General features: G+C 38.3%; 1 protein-coding gene across 2 annotated transcripts in view; it reads left to right on the top strand.

Annotated features, from left to right (window-relative positions):
• The window catches only part of UBE2F (ubiquitin conjugating enzyme E2 F (putative)), a 43704-nt gene that overhangs the window by 22136 nt on the left and 1679 nt on the right, over positions 1-19889 (top strand). For both annotated transcript variants that reach the window (XM_014519204.2, XM_025202247.1), the window contains 2 exons: positions 5288-5353; positions 9363-9430. In XM_014519204.2, coding sequence (XP_014374690.1) covers positions 5288-5353; positions 9363-9430 — 134 coding nt within the window. The remainder of the gene's footprint in view (positions 1-5287; positions 5354-9362; positions 9431-19889) is intronic.

The raw sequence follows: 19889 nt of genomic DNA, 5'->3' as shown, positions 1-19889 counted from the left end.
ATATATAATTTTATTTATTTATTTATTTATTTTTGCAAATTAAAAGGGAAGGTGAAAGTGGGAAAGAGGACAAGGATGGGCAATGAAAAAAAGAGAGCCTGCTGATACTGGTCTGTTAGACTTGCCCTGTTTAGTTTTGTTCTTACATAAATATCGCAGGTAACTTTTATTTTGTGCAAGACTGTGTTCAACCTTTAATGAAAACACTTTTCTAACATGAAAACATTTTGCAAGTTGACTAGTAATGAATTCTATAAAAATAACAACAGCAATAGAAACCACGAAAAAACCCTCCTAACACATGGCTTGGTCTGATTTCAGTGTCTGGGTTCTTGTCCATGTCTCTGTCATTAAGAAACTTTAAATGGGGTAGATGGGTGAAAAACTCACAGACCCTTGGGTCATTCCAACCAATGTGAGAAGTTTTTGTTATTAATTGACCGAGCAAGATTAATAGCAGAGCATAATCTTACGGGACAGGTCTTGACTACCATGAAGTGAAGCTGGTCAGGCTCTTAGTCTCCATCAGCAGGGGATTCTCCCAGTGGTTCTGTGGGTGTCTTGTAGGGGTCTCCAAATTCCCCCACCCCCAATGTCTAGTATTTATGCATGGTTGGTAAGAATAATTTCAACATTTTAATACTTCATCCCTGATTTGGTTTTATTTAAATATCTTTGTTTCACAAAGTGTCAATTAGTTAAGATTTATACCCTTGAGAAAACAAAAGGGAGGCTTCCTTATGTTTCTTCCCTCTTATCCTGGAATGCTGTTTTAACTCTGGCCTGTTTATGGGTTGACAAGGTTGCTTTGTTTTTCCAAAGGCCTTTTTACCTTGTGTTCTGTGTGGTGTCTAAGGAGGCATACAGATGGATTCCCTTTGCTATGTTAACTAAGCCATCTGTTTCATCTGCAAGGCTTCATGCTTCGGTCACTTGGAGGCTTCTGAGGCGCCTGTGTCTTAGCCACTGTCTGTGGCTCAGGCCTCTTGAAAATGGTCATATCTGGCAATTGCACTTGGCATTGCCTTACAGTGTGGAGAGCTCATATACTTTGGTGATTATTCAACTTAAATACTGCTTAGTTTTAAATAAATAACAAGTAGTAATGTACATCACAAAATATCACTTTGGTATTTCAATTTGGAATCAAATATAATGATCCTCTCCCATTCCCACTGTGCACCTAATTCAGGATAATATTGAATGTCTTATTCATATTCATATGCCTGATTGTGAAATAAGTCTTTTTAGCCACCAAATACATTTCAGTGTCAAAATAAAAGACTTAATTGTTTTAGTACGTAGTAAAAAATCATCATTAGTAATATTAGCTAGTCCATTTAACTTGCTCTGATTTCAATACTCTGGATGACATTTTGATTTCTTTGTTTAAAGAATGTTTTGATTGTAGATGTGGATTTGAGCTAAAGAAATATTCTTGTATCACAAGTGGACCTATATTTCCAGAGAGCTTAGTATGTTTTAATTTCTCAGACAAAAGTAAGAGTTGCCAGTTTGACAGACTTGAGAAATGACCACAAGATTTGGAGAGGACAGGTGCAGTGCAAATTTTTATAATGCCCTTTGGCCAGTGTGTGCTTCCTCTGTAACCATCAAAAACTACTCCTGGGGATGAAAGAAACATAGTCTCCCTATTCATCTGTTCTTAAGGTCCCTGGCACATATTATATTTAGGATTTAAGGTATTAACCACACCATAAATAATAACCCAGCCACATATTAAAGCCACAATTTATAGAGTAATAATTAGCAAATGTACCACAAAGATATTCCACATACAATGCGTAACAGCTTTGTGGGTTGTCTGTATTGCATCTTAAATTTAACATGTGATGTGTCAGGGTTGACCTCGGACAGATCCTAGTGCTCAACTGAGCATAGGAATATGGTATGGGGAAGCTTTGGGGTCCAGGACACAGCGCTTCTCTATCTGATCAGCAGGATTGGGCTGGTGGCAGCACCAGGTTCTGGATATGGTGCCCCTTCCTGATCCCTGGAGGTAGATGGTGGGGAGGTGGGAGAGGGTGCTGTGACCTGGACAATTGGGGAACAGCGTCTTAATGTCGGGCTCACTGTGCTCCAGACCTTTAAAAAGCAGGCCTACAACTGGGAGCCTGGTATATGGGGAGCTTTAAAGAGCTCACCTGCAGGGGCATTCTTTAAAACCTTTAGGTGCTTAAACTCAGAGTGGTAAGAGGCTTTGCAGTCTTTGACTCTTGGCACTAGCTTTAAAGAGTGGTCTGAGGCAGCTTCCTTGCCAGGGATTTTAAACCCTATACTTGGCATCTCCGGCAGGGGATTGGAGGCTCCTGGAAGGGTAGTCCCCATTGTGGGGGAGGGGTCCTTCATACCTCCCCTTGCTGGATGGCATGGTTGTTAGGATTGGGGATCAGATCCCATTGTACTGTTAAATGGACATGTGCCATGGACCTCCATCTCTCTACAGGCTGCACAAAAAAAGGTCTGTCAGAGGGGTCAGCTCAGTCCCTGGGACAGCCATGATGCTCAGGGCAGCACTAGCTGCTGTACTGCTGGTAGCTGTGGTAGCTATTCTCTGCCCCTCAGCCATTTCCAAACCCCCACCCCCCAAGGCTGCCCCTACTGCCACTCAGGATGCTACCAGGAGCTGTTATTCTGTACAGTTGTGGCTGCTGAACTAAGACCACCATTTCATTTTGCACTGGCTAGCAAAGAGCCAACCAGCAGATTCATGCTAATGGCTTTTGATGGTCTTTAATTTGGGATCTAGAGTTGAAAGTTTCTCAAATTTTGTTTCCCCAAATTTTCTTGGTCTTTCCTTTTTTCCCATTATTGTTAAAAATCTTTGTAGCTTCATGTTTGCAAGGATATAAGCTAAGGTGTTCAATACAATTCATGTGATTTTTATCATATATATGAACATAAATAGATGAGTTAAATTTTTAATATGCTATTTTAACAAAAAAAATCATTCTCTTACCTTTCAAGCACAGACTTTACTAAGAGAATATTTGCCCCATTAAATGCTCTGTGCACCTAGAATCTATTAAGACAGATATTAAAGCTTTTTATATATCACCTGTTAGAAGTATGTGTAGGAACTATATTTTGCATATCTCTTTTCAATAGGAAACAAGTTATGTGCTTGCATACAAGATTTCTCTGTTAAATTTGTATATATTGACTAGGCACCCTTCTGATCATGTTTGAAAACTACACAGTTACCATTGATATGGAATGATAGCCTGTCAAAAGTTGTTTGAAAGAAATCGGGTGGTCATATTAAAGTAATCCCTGCAAGCCTGTGTTGTGGTATATGGTGATAGGCTCTTTGACAAATTAAAGTGCACAGGCTTCCAATGCAGAATTTCAGCTTCCTTACCTTCAAAAAGAAATTTACATACAAAAGCATTTCTTTTGTGAGGAGAGGAGTTCTATTTCTTTAAAGGCACTAAGAAACTGTAGCTGAAATTTAGATAATTTTAAAAGATTTTTTTTAGATGCTTTAAGAATGGCTTTAGAGGGAGAACTTCTAATTGTTATGGTAATTTTCTGTGAGTTGAATTGTCGTGATAGATGTTGGAGTTAGTTATGAGCTCATTGTACTCCCATGGCTGGACATAGTTATGGAAATAGGTTTGCTAAGACAGCTGAAATACTATGTTTCAGTAGGTGCATTCTCTGTATAGCTCGTCATTATTGCACCTTGCAGGTGTAAACAGCTTCTTTTAATGATTGTGAAAGTATAGTAACCATGATTTGTCATAGACTACAATTAATAAGTTGTTCCCACTTCAAATGCAGTACCATTGTCTACAAACTGCTGTGTCACCAAGCAGTCATTATGCTAAGACTCTCCTCTGTATAACAGTATCTTAAATTAATAAGATATTGTGTGGTTTCCAGCACTTAAGTCTTGAGGTATAGAGACATAAACAAGTTGCCACAAGATAAGTTACGGCCTGCAGTTACAACATCTGAGCTACTCTGTGATAACTGTATATATGTTTGTACCTGGTGATAAAGCTAACCTCATCTGCATTGAAAAAAGTAAGCTGCTTTGCACTTGACACAAGGTAAAAGCATGCACATAGGTAACTACCACAGTAGCTGACATGCTGTAAATTTACAGCTTTAGTTTACCTGGAACTAACTTGCATGTCTATATACTTAGAATCTGATTTGCTCTGTGATACAAAATGTGTTACTAGGGATGGTTTTTAAATGCAATTTAGTTGCAAATGCAAAACAAGGTAAGAATTTTCAGACTGAATTATTGTCCCATCCAATTTCTATACGTTTCGTAAAGGAAGTTTAATTTTGGTGTACCCCTCTGATAGGTAGAGTTAGATCTTGCTTTTATATTATAAAGCTTTCTATAATGAGAAAACAGAACAGTACTGTTTTAGGGTCACATAGTATATGGCCTATTATAGTGTTTAGAGAACCCTAGAAACTTGTTCACTTCTAAAAAATGCACTTTAAAGTTTGAAATTCTGTATAAAATTGGCATTCATCCTTCTGCCTCCACTTGCCTAGGAATTATTCCTACTCTTCCCAGGCAGTTGAATTGCTTTTCCTTCAAGTGTTGTTTTTATTTTGATAGGAATTGTAACTAGACTTTAAGCTTTTGTTATTGTGATTCATAGTATTAATCTGATAACTTCCTAGAGTTGGGAGGAAATTTAGTCCTTCTGAAGTTTGAGTAACTTGGCAGATTCGCTCTTGGTCTCTCTATCATCTTAAAACATCAGATACTGGCTACTATCACAAACTCAGTACTGTGCTCAGAGAGGTAACTTGTTTGTTTCAGGTTGACCATTCACACTTTACTTTCATTTAATAAATTATATTTTACCTTCAGTTAAGAAATGCTTAGAATTTGAAAAAAGTTTGGAGCTATCACCCTTACAATTTGGAAGAAAACCCTAATAGTTCTATGTTTTTATCTTTCTACATTTTTCTTATTTCATCAGCAGTTATATTTGGTGCTTTCTATGTGGAGTGAAATTAATTATTTAGTATGACTTTATTTCATTTTACTAGTACATCCCATATTTCTTTCAAGAGCAAAAACAGCACCAGAATTGTGGATGACAAATAGTTTTTGGTGAATGCTCTTTAGGAAGGAAATTTGCAGATGATGGGGAGAAATTAGCAAGTAAGCTGACTAGAATGTAGATATTGCTTGGTGAAGTATATCAGAAGACTTGACAAGGATGTATGTTTCAGCCTTGAAAGTTTGAAAGACAGTTGTTTTGATGCAAATTCTTCTTTTGCTTTGCAGGTACATGTAAAGTGAATTTTCCTGACCCAAACAAACTCCATTACTTTCAGTTAACTGTAATCCCAGGTAATCTTTTAAAATACTTCTTAAATATGAAACATTAATGGATTTATTTATACTGGCAGTGTTTTTATCAAAAGTATGGGCTGTCTGGTGTCTGATATGCATGAAAAAGAAAGCATTTGGGAAGCCTTTACTATTTGTTTGGAGCTCTAGAATCTTGTTAAATCAGGAATAGCAACAGAGTAGAAAGATGTAGAGATCTCATTTATGAATTTTGTTGGGCTAAATTTGATTTAGTTTCAGTTTAAGTATTTTATTTTAATTGTTCAGGTGCAACTCAAGCTATTTTCAGTAGTGATTTTATTTTTGACATATGTTGTAAGCTGTGTTTTATGAGCACCCATATATTGTTGCAGATCTGTCAAAGTTAATTAAAAAAAATAATTCATGGAGAGTTGAATAGCTGACACATTTAATAATACAGTAGCAGTCATAAATTGACACGTCAGAATGTGCATAATAAAGGATAATATCTTGCTTTTCAAGTATTTAAGTGTGGTGTTTGGGTCTTCTGCAGCAAATGCTATTTTTTTAAAAACAAATTACTATAAAAACCTTTGCTAGAACATTGTGATATAAATCCCAAATGAATTAATCAAATATAATTCTCATGTTGAAAACTGTTTATTTTTTGTTAATGATCTATTTGCTTGCAAAATTTATTTTCCAATAAATTTCATAGCAGTTAATGCAACTTGAGGTTTTGCTGTTTAAATTTTGTAGTTGTATATACACAAAGCTGTGTACATCACATATAGCTTTTGGGTGCATCTGTACAGAAGACTAGCCAGTTAAGGGCTTGATACAGCTTCTGCTGAAGTTTTGCCTGTATCTGAGAATTTATAAAAGTCTAAATGAAAATGTGTTACAGCTAAAATATGTCACATTGTGCTGAAGTTCGTGTCTAACATCATTTATGTTGAAATACTAGCCTCTTCCTTCTGGTTCTAGGTTTGTGTTTTGTTTTTTCTCATTTACACCAGGCTTTTAAAAATGTATCTCTGACGACATTAATCTGTTGCCTGTAAACAACAGGCTGACCAGCACAGGAAACACGTTTTATATATGTTTGTAGTCCTATATGGTTTAAATGATTACCAGTGTAACCTGTGGTATTGATACCAAGCAGACACTAGATGTCACTGTTGTTTATTAGCAAAGACCAAATAACACCTAACTGACAGTAGAGCTATTGCCCCTCTTCAGTGAAATAGTTAATTCATGGGGTTTTTTCTTAGATTGGAACATTTAGAGACTATCCTTTCATTATACCCAAATTATGATAAAGATTAAATGTATTAAACCTGTGGCTGAAATGTCGTATTAGAAACTGATTATGTGTAGAGAGAGTATTAACCAAATACATATGAAGGTCATCATATCTTTTGATCTGTACTAACTTTTGTCCTTGAGCTTAATAAGTGCTTTTTCATAATATTATGTAAGATTTCAGTTTAAATTTCATATTGGTGACCATATGAAAAGTTGATGTCGTATATGTAAAACAACGATAGCTTTCTTTTTTCTCTCTCTCAAATCCAAAGTATCCTAATAGATTATATGTGTAACTAAATTGAGCTGAACAAAGGCTCTGTTGTTGAGAGATGGTCCATGAAATGGTCATGGTATTCTTTGTATTAACTTTATCTCGGTAACAAAACTACCAAAAAAGAGGAGTGATTTTTTTTTTTAAATATTTTTTTTAATTAGCATTTTGTTAACATATCTATAGTTGTACAGCTGAAGTGCTGGCACTTAAAATCTGATCAGAATAAATGTCTATTTTCAGTTGTACATAATTCAGTTTCAGAATCTTGAGATTGATTGATTGCTGCCTGAGATAAACACCTGAACATGTGAACATAATAAAAATTGGGAAAAAACTTAAGTTTTTTAAATTGTAAAACAAGAATAAAAGAACCACCAAACTGATTTGTGTTTTTAGGACCCAAACAATCACTGTTTTTGGGGGTTTTTAAACTGACAACAGCAGAGTTGATTTAGTATTTCCCCCCAGAATTGTCCAAGCTCAAAGTGGCATGAGATGTCAGTCTGAGGCACCTCTCATTCTAACAGCTCAGCAATATTGCATAAAAATATGTATCTTCTGGAGGAAAGAGCCAGTCTTCCTCATCTGTCTTAGATTTAATTGAGGTGGTTATTTGCTTTGACATGCCTTGATATTGCCATTTTTTAGTTGAACTATTAAAAGAGTACCTTCCAAAAGGTTAGTGTTACAATTTTTAAACTGTAGACCACAATTGAATTCAGCTTGGCTTTTTAAAGTCAGTAATTATTATTAGTTTTTTTTTAATCTGAGACTGCTTCTATAGTGCAATTCTTTCCTGTGCTACATGGCTATTCAGGATGTGTAGATATAAATCTTTGAAATATACCCAAGTATCACAGCTGGTATAGAGCATGGAGTTACCCTATGTTCTTGAATATAAGATGAACCCCCCCCCCCCCAATAATTACATTCTATATAACACATTTATAAAATTTACCATATAATTTTCCAGGCATAGAATCTAATTTTTGGAGGTTTGCCTTTAATTTTGCCTTTAACTAAGGTTCTGCACTTACCCAGAATACAATAAGCTTAAATAATCAGTACTCATTGAGTACACATTGCTGTAGTTTTAGCAAGTCCAGAAACTGACTAGCTTGCATTGTATTTAAGGCTTCAGCTAGCAACTCTCAAACTGTTAGAAACCCTGAAAATGAAGGGAATTAGTTCAGTTTGGGGCTGCTGATACCACAGTACTGACATGCATTGTTTATAGCACTGTGATGTTGTTCTGGTCCCAAGGAATTCCTATGCACCTAACCATTAAATGTATTTGCTGCCTATGCAAATACTAGCTTTTATTAAATGGTAGTAATAGGTAAAGAATTGGAGCTGCCATTAAGTCATGCAGTAAATGAATTGTGCACTTATCCAGGATGCATAAAAGTAGAGTACACTGTATTTTCTTAACTGGAGTTTTGGGCTGCTTGAAGACATTAAAAAACAAGCAAACCAACTGTACTTTACCTGAAGAAGCAGTGTGTTACTTCAAACCACCTCTGCAGCATCTGTGTAAATTGGGCGTTTCAGAAGGGCTTTTTGGTGTTTTTAGCTAAAGCTGATTTTGTCAGCTATTAGATAAAAGCACCCAAAAAGCCCTACTAAAGCACCTGATCTTTATAGACATCAGGCAAGCCAGGTCCAACTAATGTGCTGCCTCTTCTAGGTATGCATGGGGCTCAGCTGGGAAATGTACAGAGTTTAAAATAAAGTAAGTGTGTGTGTGTGTGTGTGTGTGTGTGTGTGTGTGTGTGTGCGTGCGTGTGCGTGCGCGCGCGCGCGCGCGCACCACACGTTGGTGGAGAGGAGAGTAACACGCGTGCGTGCGTGCGTGCGCGCGCGCACGCAACAAGCCTTGGTTAAGAGTAGAATAACAATGTGCTAGTAAATAAGGTTAAACTTCGGGTTAGATTTCCCATAGCTTTCAGTGGTTTTAGAACCTACTCTTGAGACGAGAAAGGGAATGCCATTTTCTGCAAATAATAGGTTGTGTTCAGTTCACAGCTCTTTTGCAACAAACGGAATTGGTCCGGCTTCCTCTCCTGTTTCTTCCAAGAGTTGATTGTGCTTGTGTTATTTCTGATTTGATGCCAGCTTTTTAACCCAAAGAAGTATGTGAAGGAGAGACTCTTTTCTTCCTTCCTGCCTCATCACATCCATCTCTAGCTTTGTGCACAAGCAGACTTTTTCTAAATCCATACTCTTGCGTTTTGATTAATTGTGGTGTCATATCCCTGACCTAACAGCAGAATTAGGAGACTTACCATTGTGCCCATATTTCTCTCTCTTCTCCTGAGTAAAAGATAAGATAAACGTAGTGCTTGACAATATAACATCAGTGATCAAATCACATGATAATCTATGTAATAACAAAGTACATTGTATTTGCTGCTGCCTTTTTTTTTTAATTTAATTCCATTGTTTTGTGTTCTTCTTTGTTAGATGAGGGTTATTACCAAGGTGGAAAATTTCAGTTTGAAATTGAAGTTCCAGATGCCTATAATATGGTGGTGAGTATTTAAGCTATTTGTCTAACAATTGCCATTTGTATTTTATTCTCTATAGAAATAATAGAATTTCAGTGAGAATTCAGTATTTTTATTCTATTGTAGGTAAGATTATCCTCATTTATGCTTCTGCTGCTAAATTTTCATGGGTATGTCTCTTGAAAATGACAAGATGTGCCTTTAATTTGCAGTAGGTTGGATTAGTCTACTCATGAGTACAGCCAAGAAACCTCGTATCAAAGAGTCACCCTGAAGCTTACTCTCTTCATTCCTTCTGTCATCTTATTTCCTGAGACATACACATACTGTAATCTTTGTTCCACCCATAAGAACTATTTGCCTAGCAGAGAATGAATAAAACAAATGAAAGGCAGTTGTCAAGGGTTGGCTTTCATTGTTTATACTCCAAGGTTGTCTAACTGGTACACTTCAAGCCAGGATGTTGAATTTTGGTGTTTAATTCCCTGTGGGGAAAAGCACAGTGGGACGGACCATGGAGCTTGCAAACAATGAAAGCTGACTCTTGTCACTCACTTCACCTGCCATATAAGTTGTTTTACAGGTAACTATTTGCTTATCAGAAGAATGTTTAAATGTGTGTCCTTGGAGAATTGAGGTATAGTAGAAATCTTTGATAGTGCTCTGGAAAATTATTTTTGCTGCTCAATATAAAGTGCTTGTCTTCTTGTAGGTAGATATGGCTGTTGGCTGCTCATGTTGTGATTAAAAAATTTGGCCTTTGCTATCTCAGAAATGTGTTTGTAATTCATTGATTAATTATAGACAGAAAATAACGCAATAAGGGCATGTCCAGACAGGATATAAGGTGCTACTGTAATGCAAATGATAATCTCAGATTCTAGCACTCTCAGATGAAACTCATAATTTAACGTTCAAGGAGAGAACAACAGACGAATTATATTTTCTTGTGTGGTTTGTTTGTTTTTTAAATGCCCTTTGTTAGAAAGTAACTTAAGGTCGGCTGATTTGGGTTGCTGTTGCATAGTAGCTGATTTTGTGTCGGGTATTCAAGGTGATGGTAATGATACTCATTTAAGTATTTTTAGCTTTCAGTAAAAGAAAGCATTTGTGTGTATGATTACAGTAAGAATAAAGCCTCACTTTAATCTTGTTGCATAGGTTTCAATAGTTCAGTCATTTGATTATCTTCATAATTTTTTTTTCTGTGCATCTTCTTAAAAACCATATTATCCCATTGTTGCCTGGCTCCTTAGTACATAGTAAGCAGAAGTAATTTTCTTAAGGAACTGATTGATGTGGAAAATCAGAGACAAGATGAAGAGAATGTGGTGGTTTGTATGGGGCTTGATTTGAGATTCCCCTTATTTGAGGCTGCCTCTCCAATCCAATATCCAGTTTATTATAGTGTCGTAGGAAAGTGCGTCTGGAAGGAACCTTATAAAACTGGGGTGGGCAGAATATGGTCTATGGGCTGGATCTAGCCCACTAACTTTGGATCTGGCCTATGGGCAGGCACTCGCCATTGATTACATCAAGTCTGTGGTTGCCTGTGCTGCACTCCCACCTGTGCCTGCCATATGGTCCCAGCTCTGGCCATTGTGCACAGCTTCCAGCAGGGCTGCTCCCAGTGCAGCTGCAGCTGCCTGGGTACTGCTTGGTTCTGCCCCTTCCCTGCAACTTCTCCCCTTACCTTTGCTGTTCTGCTCTGGGCAGCAGGTAGGTGAGGGAAGCTGTGATGCGTTGTGGGGAAAGCTGCAGCCAGGCAGCTTCTGTCTCAGCACCCAGGGTTCAGCTTCCATCAACCTTCCACCCACTTTTACCTGCCCAGTATAATGTCCAGCCAGCTGTGGGTGGAAGGCAGCTCTGCTGCGAAGCTGTGTATGCTGGCCAGGGCCAAGGCGGGAGCATGATGCTAACCTGCTCTTGAAAGTTTCCAAACATGGAGAATCCACAACTTCTCTAGGTAGCCTGTTCCAGTGCCTGACCACTCTTTCATAGATTTCATAGACATTAGGGCTGGAAGGGACCTCGGAAGATCATCGAGTCCAGCCCCCTGCCCAAAGGGCAGGAAGTCAGCTGGGGTCACAGGATCCCAGCAAGATAAGCATCCAGTTTGCTCTTGAAGGTGTTCAATGTAGGCGCTTGAACCACCTCCGGTGGCAGGCTGTTCCAGACCTTGGGGGCTCAGACAGTAAAGAAATTCTTCCTTATGTCCAGCCTGAAACGGTCTTGTAGTAGTTTATGACCATTCGACCTAGTCATCATCCCTTGGGGCGCTCTGGTGAACAAACGTTCCCCCAGATACTGGTGGTCACCCCTGATAAACTTATAGGTGGCCATCAGATCACCCCTGAGCCTGCGCTTTTCCAGGCTAAAGAGCCCCAGGGCTCTCAGCCTGTCATCGTAGAGTCTGCTTCCCTGACCTCTGATCATGCGCGTGGCTCTTCTCTGGACTCTCTCAAGCTTCTCCACATCCTTTTTGAATTGTGGAGCCCAAAACTGGACGCAGTACTCCAGCTGCGGCCTCACTAAGGCCGAGTACAAGGGGAGAATGACGTCCCGGGATTTGCTTGAGATTTGCTTTGACTCTTATAGTCAAAGTTCCTCCTAATCTCCAACCTAAATTTCCCCTGCTGCGTCTTGAGACCTGTTGCTTGTAGTCCTGTCGTCTGTAGCTACAGAGAAAAGTCCATCTGCATCCTATCTGTAGCTGCCCATCAGGTATTTGAAGACTGCTATTAAATCCCCCCTCAATCATCTCTTCTTCTAGGTTAAGTAATCCTAGATCTTTCAGCCTTTCTTCATAAACATTGCCTCCAAGGCCCTTAATCATTTTTGTTGCCCTGTGTATGGTCCATCATAACCTGCAGGTCCTTCTCTGCAGTACTGCAGCCTAATCGGCCATTCCCCAGTCTGTATTTATATACGTGGTTATTCCATCCCACATGCAGGAATTTGTACTTGACCTTTTTGAATCCCATTTGATTGATTGCAGGTCACTATTCCTGTCTGTCCAGGTCGCTCTGGGCAGTGTGTCAGCAATTCAGTCAACTTGCTAAGCATACACGTAGTCTCATCATTCAAATAATTAATGGATCATTAATGAATCCCATCTTCCAAATCATTAATGCTTATTATAATTGTAACCACACTATATGTGGGATATGTACATTTTTTTGAACTTTGATACAGAAACTGGGAAGGCAAAGTAAGCCTTTGGAAGTAGAGGAGTAGTTGTCTTTCCAGTGTGGAGAATATCCTGAAAGGGTTTTTGAGATTCCCCTTACTTTGTATTCTATATATATGGAATGTGGACCATTGTGTCTGAGACCTGGCTCTCACATTTGAAATAGCTATGGGTGTTCCTCCATTTTTTTTCTGATTCATCTTCCATCAATTCTAGTCTCCCATAATTACTGTCTGCCAAAGGGACTACATGACTGTCTTGAAATCCTTTGCCAACATTTCCAAACTGGAAGGAGTTGTTGACTGGCATGAGTCTCTTCTTCTAAGTCTGTGTGTGTCAATTTCTGTAGAGCTTCCAAGCTATAGAGGAATCTGATTTGAGGATCCATCAATAAAGTGGATTGTTACATTTTGAAGACCTTCTCAAAAAAAATTCCCCCTCTTTCTGAAAAATAAAAACGCACGCATGCTCACACATGAATATACATATATAACTATAGAAGAATCTAATTTTGAGGATCCATGCCTAAGTACTGCTCTACTTGCCCTGCAGAGCACCATTGTGGGGGCATGAAGCTAGTCTTATATATGTGTATGTGCATCTGTGTGACTGCTTTTATTTAAAAAAATATTTTTTTGAGAATTTCTTTAAAATGTAGCAGTCAACTTTATTGATTTTGGTGAGAGAGCAACAAGCTGTACAGTTCATCAAAAAATAAAACAGACAAGGACTGTTGTTTTTTTTAAATTAAAAACTTAACTCTAACCATTTTGTGTTACTGGCTAGGAGTTCTCTCCAGATCTTGCTTGCTAATTTGATTTTTATTATAACCCTATTTTAAAATACGTCATTCTTGTGTATGGTATTACTTTTGTATTTTCTTGTCTGAGTAGCCATTCCTGATGACTATATCATTTTTCTTCATTTGAATAGACAATTGTACCATAGTTTCATTTTTTTTTAAACCATTAATAGGGGAGCCCAGGAAATGCAGTTCACGTATTCAGTGTATTTTGTTGCCCTAGTCGTATTTGGTTTTCTTGGTGTGCTTGTTTCTGACAGCTCATAGGTTCACTACAAAATAAATGTAGGTATAACTTCTGTGCTTCTACTCAAAGCTTATTCATTTTATAATAACAAATGTACTCGTATGAAACACATACTACTGCTTCTTAATTGTATAACTGAAAATTAGTTTTCATCTGGCCTTTTGAATGTTTGTTGATTCTAAGTAAAGTCATAGCCATTCTGTGCAACTGAAAACATGCTAAGTATATTGCAGTGATTCTATGTTAAACCTTGACAGAAAATCTACAGTAGATGCTAATTATAGATTTCCAAGCTCTGGATATCTATTGGATTTGACAGGCATGGAGTTTAAAGATTTACCTTCACTTGCTGAGCAGTATAAAAATAGAAAATTGAATATTGAAACACTTCACTGTATAAAAATAATTCTTGAGGGCCATATGGCAGGTCTTGTTCAGTTTTTTTTATCTGCCCATAGCCAGCAGAATTCATACTGAAATTAGTAGTTAAGCATCCCTATTTACAGCATTTTGGTCTTGTGGTATTTTTCCCAGCTGTTCAGCATGTCTGGAACACCGCATTTTATATAAGGCTTTGCTATAATGCCTGCACATATATTGTATTTGAAATAGCACCTGAAGTCTCCAAACAGGATCTGAGACATTATGAGAAGTAATGTATAAACAATGAATAGAAAATGAACCCTTGCTTAAAAATATTACAGTCTGAAGAAACGAGAAGAAAATGAATGTAGATTTAAAACAGCAAAACAAAGCAACCCAGTAATTAGTGTAAGCCATACAGTATATAAGTGTAGGTTCTTCTTAGTTTCTTCTTTCTGTAGCAGCCTTTGTATCTATCAATCTCTACATTGTCCAGTTGCTGAACTGCATAGAATAGGCTAAACATATTGGAGCACGGTTGCCAACTGTCCCTAAATTTATGAACAGTCCATAAAAAAACAGCCTAAAACAGCCTGTCCATAAATTCTGTTTAAAAAAAAATATTTTTACAGAGGCTATATATATATATATATATAAATAAAAGAAGTCTTGCACTTGTTTGAAGATTTGCTACCTGAATGAAAACTACACTCTAGCATTAATGGTGCACAGAGTGGAGCAGAACCACCTGATGTCTAAATGGGAGTGCTTGCTTGGTGCCCTGCAGTGAACTGTCAGATTTCTGGTTGGCTAATTTCCATAGTACCTTGAAGTTGGGATGGAGCTGCAGGGCTGGGAGGGAAGCAGAGGTGGCAGGTGAGGGGCTGTGCCAGGATGGGAATTGGGGTCACATTGCGGGGGTGCTGCTGAGGGACCAGAATGGTGTGGGGTGGGGTGCAGTCGGGGGTTTCAGGGTGTGGGGTAAGGGACCCCTAGGTGGCAGAAGCACCCATGCTGCAGTTGAACAGGGCTGCCAACCCAGGAATTTTATTCTATTGCACTGACACTAAAAACGTGTCTGAAAAAAACAAAAACCCTTGTAGATTGTCAGTAAAAAAAAAAAAAAAAAAAAAAATCTTGGGATGGCAATCCTGATATACAGCCTATAAAGAATTTGTCCTTTTCTCCATTCAGCCTTGTTCTAGGGGAAAACAAGGGAGAGAGAAACTGCCACAAATGTATGAAGGCATGCTCCTAGCTGCTACTTTCCTCAGCAAGGGGGCTGAAAGAGTTCATTCATCACTTGAAAACAAATGGCTCATAATTGTTATGAATATAAAACATTAGATATTAGGCATCAATTTTTATCTGGCTCATTTCAATTAAAACAGTTTATTATATGAGAATAGTTTGTTATGAGGAAGTCGCATACACTCCTGGCAGATGTGCATTTAAAGGTGTGATTGAATCTGATGCCCAGTCATCACAGTTGTGCTTTCTGCCATGCCATGTGCATGGCAGGAGGTATGATTGTAACTAGAGGCTGGGAGCCCCAAACCTAGCCGCATGCTTATTCTTTGTTTCATCTCTCCTTTAATTTCATTAATGTGTGACTGGGTAAATACTTAAGACATGATTAACTGTAACCTGTGCCAGGGGCCATATAGGATCCTGATTTTTAAAAAAAGGAGGGGAAGGGCTATCTGAATGCTTGATAATGTATCTGGTGTAGTCTTAGATAGGATAGGATCCAAGTATTCTACTCCCTTAGAGGGTCAAGATTCCCAAAGAAGTATAATCTGAAAGAGCTGTGCATGCTGTAGAACTAGGAAGCTTCATAATTATTCTCTGTGATAGTGGTATTTTCCTCAGACTTAGTGGGGGGGTTTTGTCCTTTGGCAATAACTGTAACCTCTTCAGGAATCCCCTTCTGTGTAGAAAAGAGAACTGTGATGGGACTAATGGAGAAAGATGCCTCAAACCTCAAGTAAAGCTGGTGGAATCTGGCCCATAGTAATTTATTGTGTGTGTGTGTGTGTGTGTGTGTGTGTGTGTGGAGATAGATGGATAGATCTAAAATATCACACACACACATGTTTTCAGTGATTTTAATCATCAGTCCTCTGATGTTGTTTGAAGTTCTTAGAAGAATATACTAAATCTAATCTGTTTCATAGGTTGGTTTAAAAAATACTGCAGCTTTTTTCACAGTAATAAATTTGTCCATGAAGTTCAATATCCAGCTCCAGGCACTTTACCAGTATGGGTTGTCTGTCTGCTTCTTTCACCAAGCTGGAAAGATCAGGTTGTTGAGCACACATATAAAAGGATACTTTATTTTTCTTTCAGATCTTGTGACATCCATTCCCCTTCCAGCCAGGCAGTTCCCATTCTGATAAGATGCCCCACCATGCACCATGCTGTGCTGTCATAACCACCCTGGATCCCTGTTGGAGCATGGAGCTGGCCCATAGAGGGTCAGGTAAGTCCTATTGTCTTTAATATATTGCACATTTTCTCCAAAGGTTCTTCCTTTTTATTTTGTATCTTTAAAGGATATAAAATAATAATGAAAGAATCTTTAAAAGATGTGAAATATATTAACTGTTGCTTACCTGACCACATATGGGTGCTCTCAGTAGCTCCAGTAGGAGACTAGCTTGTCAGAACTGAAGACAGTTGAAATTGCAGCAGAGCCTAGTAAGAAGAAAAAGATTAATAAGAATTGAGATAATTTTATAGCTGCATGCCTTTACCATCACTAGAACTTAGGGTTTCCCTCTGCCAGTCATTTAGTTGTGTAGAACATTATTCACATCAGAAACGTATCTGGTACTTCCTGATCATTCATTTGGAGTTTGTGAAGTTTATGGTTACTAAAACTGACCTGGTAACTTGTTGGTAGAGATGCAGGAAAGAAAAACCTATGAAAATTGCATTAGCTGGAACACGAAGCAAATTGGGTCGCTAAGGAAGACATGGCAACTGCAAGCTAGTCAAAAGAGTGGAGTTAACAGCATGAATTGTGCTCCTCCCTCAAAGCTAGCCGGTGGGACATAATCTACACTTGGTTTTGTTCTGAATACAGTGGTTTCCTTCCAGAGTGATCTACTACTATTTTAGTAGTGCTTTTTTTTGTCTTTTGAACCATCTTTTGAACAATTAACGTATATAATTTCTGGATAAAACTTTGTTCTCTAACATAATCATAAGATGCACAGAAGAAAATCCCAGTTAGTTACCATATGATTGTACCACATCATTCAACTATTGTTCAATTGTTTTCTTCTCTCCTCTTTTTTTTTCCCCCCTCTCTTTTCACAGAAATAACGTTCATTTAACTGAGATTTTTGTGCTGTGTTTATAATGCATAAAGTTTTTTTTTGGTAGTGTAAATAGAGCCTGAAAGTGGCTCGTGTTTGTTTTTGGTGTTTTTTTTGGGGGGGTGGGGGGAGGTCTAGCATTATCACCAGCCTTTTTGCCTATTCCTAATTTGCAGTATTGTCAATATAATTCTATCCATTAAAAAAATTTAGCAGAGGTGCAACTTTTTCTTTCTTCAGGAAGAATAGGACAATTCAATAAAGCTAAACTAGTTTTTGTCTGCAAATAATTTAATTAGTTTCCTTTAGGTCTTATGCATTATGTGTAACAGGAAAACTGAAAACTTTTTTGTAGAAATGCAGCTATTCTTAAATTCTGGTATTAATGCCTGACTTGGGTATTAATTGCTGCTAAAATGTCAATGTAGATACCACTGTAGGTGCACATAAACCTCATGTATGAGAGATCAGTGTCTCATGAATATGTGCTAGTCAGGGCCATGTGTGTACCCGTTTCTTTCCCGTACACCCATGCAAGGACAAAAGGAAATAGTTGCAGCCTACCCTCAGTTCCTTTTTACTGACAGTGGCAGCAAGGTGGAACTAACAAGTATTGGATTTACTACTTTTTACAAAAGCTTGTGTGTGTGGCTTTTGCTTTTTACCATCAGGACTCATGGCAACAATTCTCTTTCTCTTTTTCTCTGTATGGATTACAGTTTGCTTCCCAAACAAATCTATGTTAAACTACCTTCTGTAACATTTCCCCACCGCTCCACAATGTCCCTAATACCCATACTTTTCCCACATGGCAGACTTCCCACTGTTAAGATAGACAGGCTCCAAGTCCTGGGATAGCCTCATCCACATAACTGATGGACAAAGTGTAATGAGAAAGTCATTCAGAGGGGTCGTAAGAACAATGGCAACAACTTTGGCATTGGCTACCTCAGGACGAACAACCTTAACTGAATCGGTGCTAGTGAATCTTACGTTCATAAGACCCAAAGGCAGAACCAAATGGTAAACCAGAACAAAGTATAAACACAAATTGCAAGCATCAGGTGTGTTCATTCTGCAAGAAAGACTAAACACTACTCTTCACCAAAGAAAAATCGTTCTGAACTAGGGTAAAATGATCTGCTATACATCTTCTTTCCTTTTCTCATAATGCAGAAGATAAAACAAAACAAGACAGAATGGGGCTGATCTTAGGACTTCTTCATGGGAAAGACAGTAGTTGTACAGACTTCCTGCAGTAGTTTTTGGGAGTTGTATGTAGACTTGTCCTTGTATCATGGGATTTGCTGTCATAAGAAGAGGGCAAGATTTAGCAGCTGCACCCCTCTGTGGTTGTCTCTCATGGCACAGACAATAGGATCCTTGCCAGTTTTGAAAAATCTTACTATGGAGATAATTTTTTTTACCTGAAAATCATGTGCTTTTTCAAATGGACAGTCTCTGAAATGGGTATGTGAAAAATTTGAGCCACCATGACCAATATCAATGCAATAAACTCTGGAATACTTCAATTAAAAGTTTTTGGTCTTTTGAATTCCACTGAATTCGGACTCATGGAGTTTTTCAGCAACCACGCTGACAGAAACGTTCCATCCATTTAATGCCTTGAGGATTCCTAGGTCTTGAAACTAGTATCCTATTGTCGTGGAAACACACGCAGCATACTTTTGGGTCAGGTCAGCAGAAGCTTTTATTTAAAAGAAACTACAGCTGTAGGGGGGATTTCAAAGTGACATGGATTTCCCAAGCACTTGGAAGGGGTCCCCCCCAAGAGCAAAATCAGGAGGCTTATATACTTTTTAACAGTTGCTTACAACTCACGTGATCATATAGTGAAATTAGCATGAAAAGCGGCTATAATATTACTTTATTATTTCTTTGCTGTAATCAGGATGGGAACTAATGGGGGAGGCGAGGTTAGTTCACAAACCTTCTTGCACCTGGAAATCGGATTTGTATATACTTTTTTGCTATCTTCAAGGCCGCGGTGAGCGAAGCAGTTGCAGAGGAGTTACAAAGAACAAACACTTTCTCTTATTTGTTCTACTATACAGAGCCAGCAATTCTCCACAAAGCGGTTATGTCATCTTATAACTAAAATAATCAAAGTTTAAGGCATATATTTTTTCTGATTCCACACTATTATGAGGACTCTCAGCCCCAGAAGCCAAAATCATTACTCTAACTCTCAGGGGTGGCAGCTGCTTTATTCAATGATTGAAAAGAGCAACTCCAAGGCAATCGTCTCTTTTTCTTCCTTATCTATTATATGCCAGGCATCCTCGTTCAGGTGACAGGTTTGACAAGAATTCTGTGAGTAATTCCATCTAGAGCCTTCCAGTATCAAGGAACCACCCTGCTCGTTCCATTGGTCTTCAGGTCCAGTCGCTGCCAACACACCAAGATGACATTTACATGCATCACTTCTCCAACCCTCCTCGCCCTTCCACTCTGGAGGTGGCTTTCCTAGTTATCACTTCAGGCAGGAGACTGCTTGAGTCCAAGCACCAATAGCTGACATTCTCTGCATATTTTGT

The sequence above is a fragment of the Alligator sinensis genome, unplaced genomic scaffold, assembly GCF_000455745.1.
Source record: "Alligator sinensis unplaced genomic scaffold, ASM45574v1 scaffold566_1, whole genome shotgun sequence".
Classification (NCBI taxonomy): domain Eukaryota; kingdom Metazoa; phylum Chordata; order Crocodylia; family Alligatoridae; genus Alligator; species Alligator sinensis.
The sequence above is the reverse complement of the archived record's forward strand: the minus strand, read 5'-3'. Positions and strand labels throughout refer to the sequence as shown.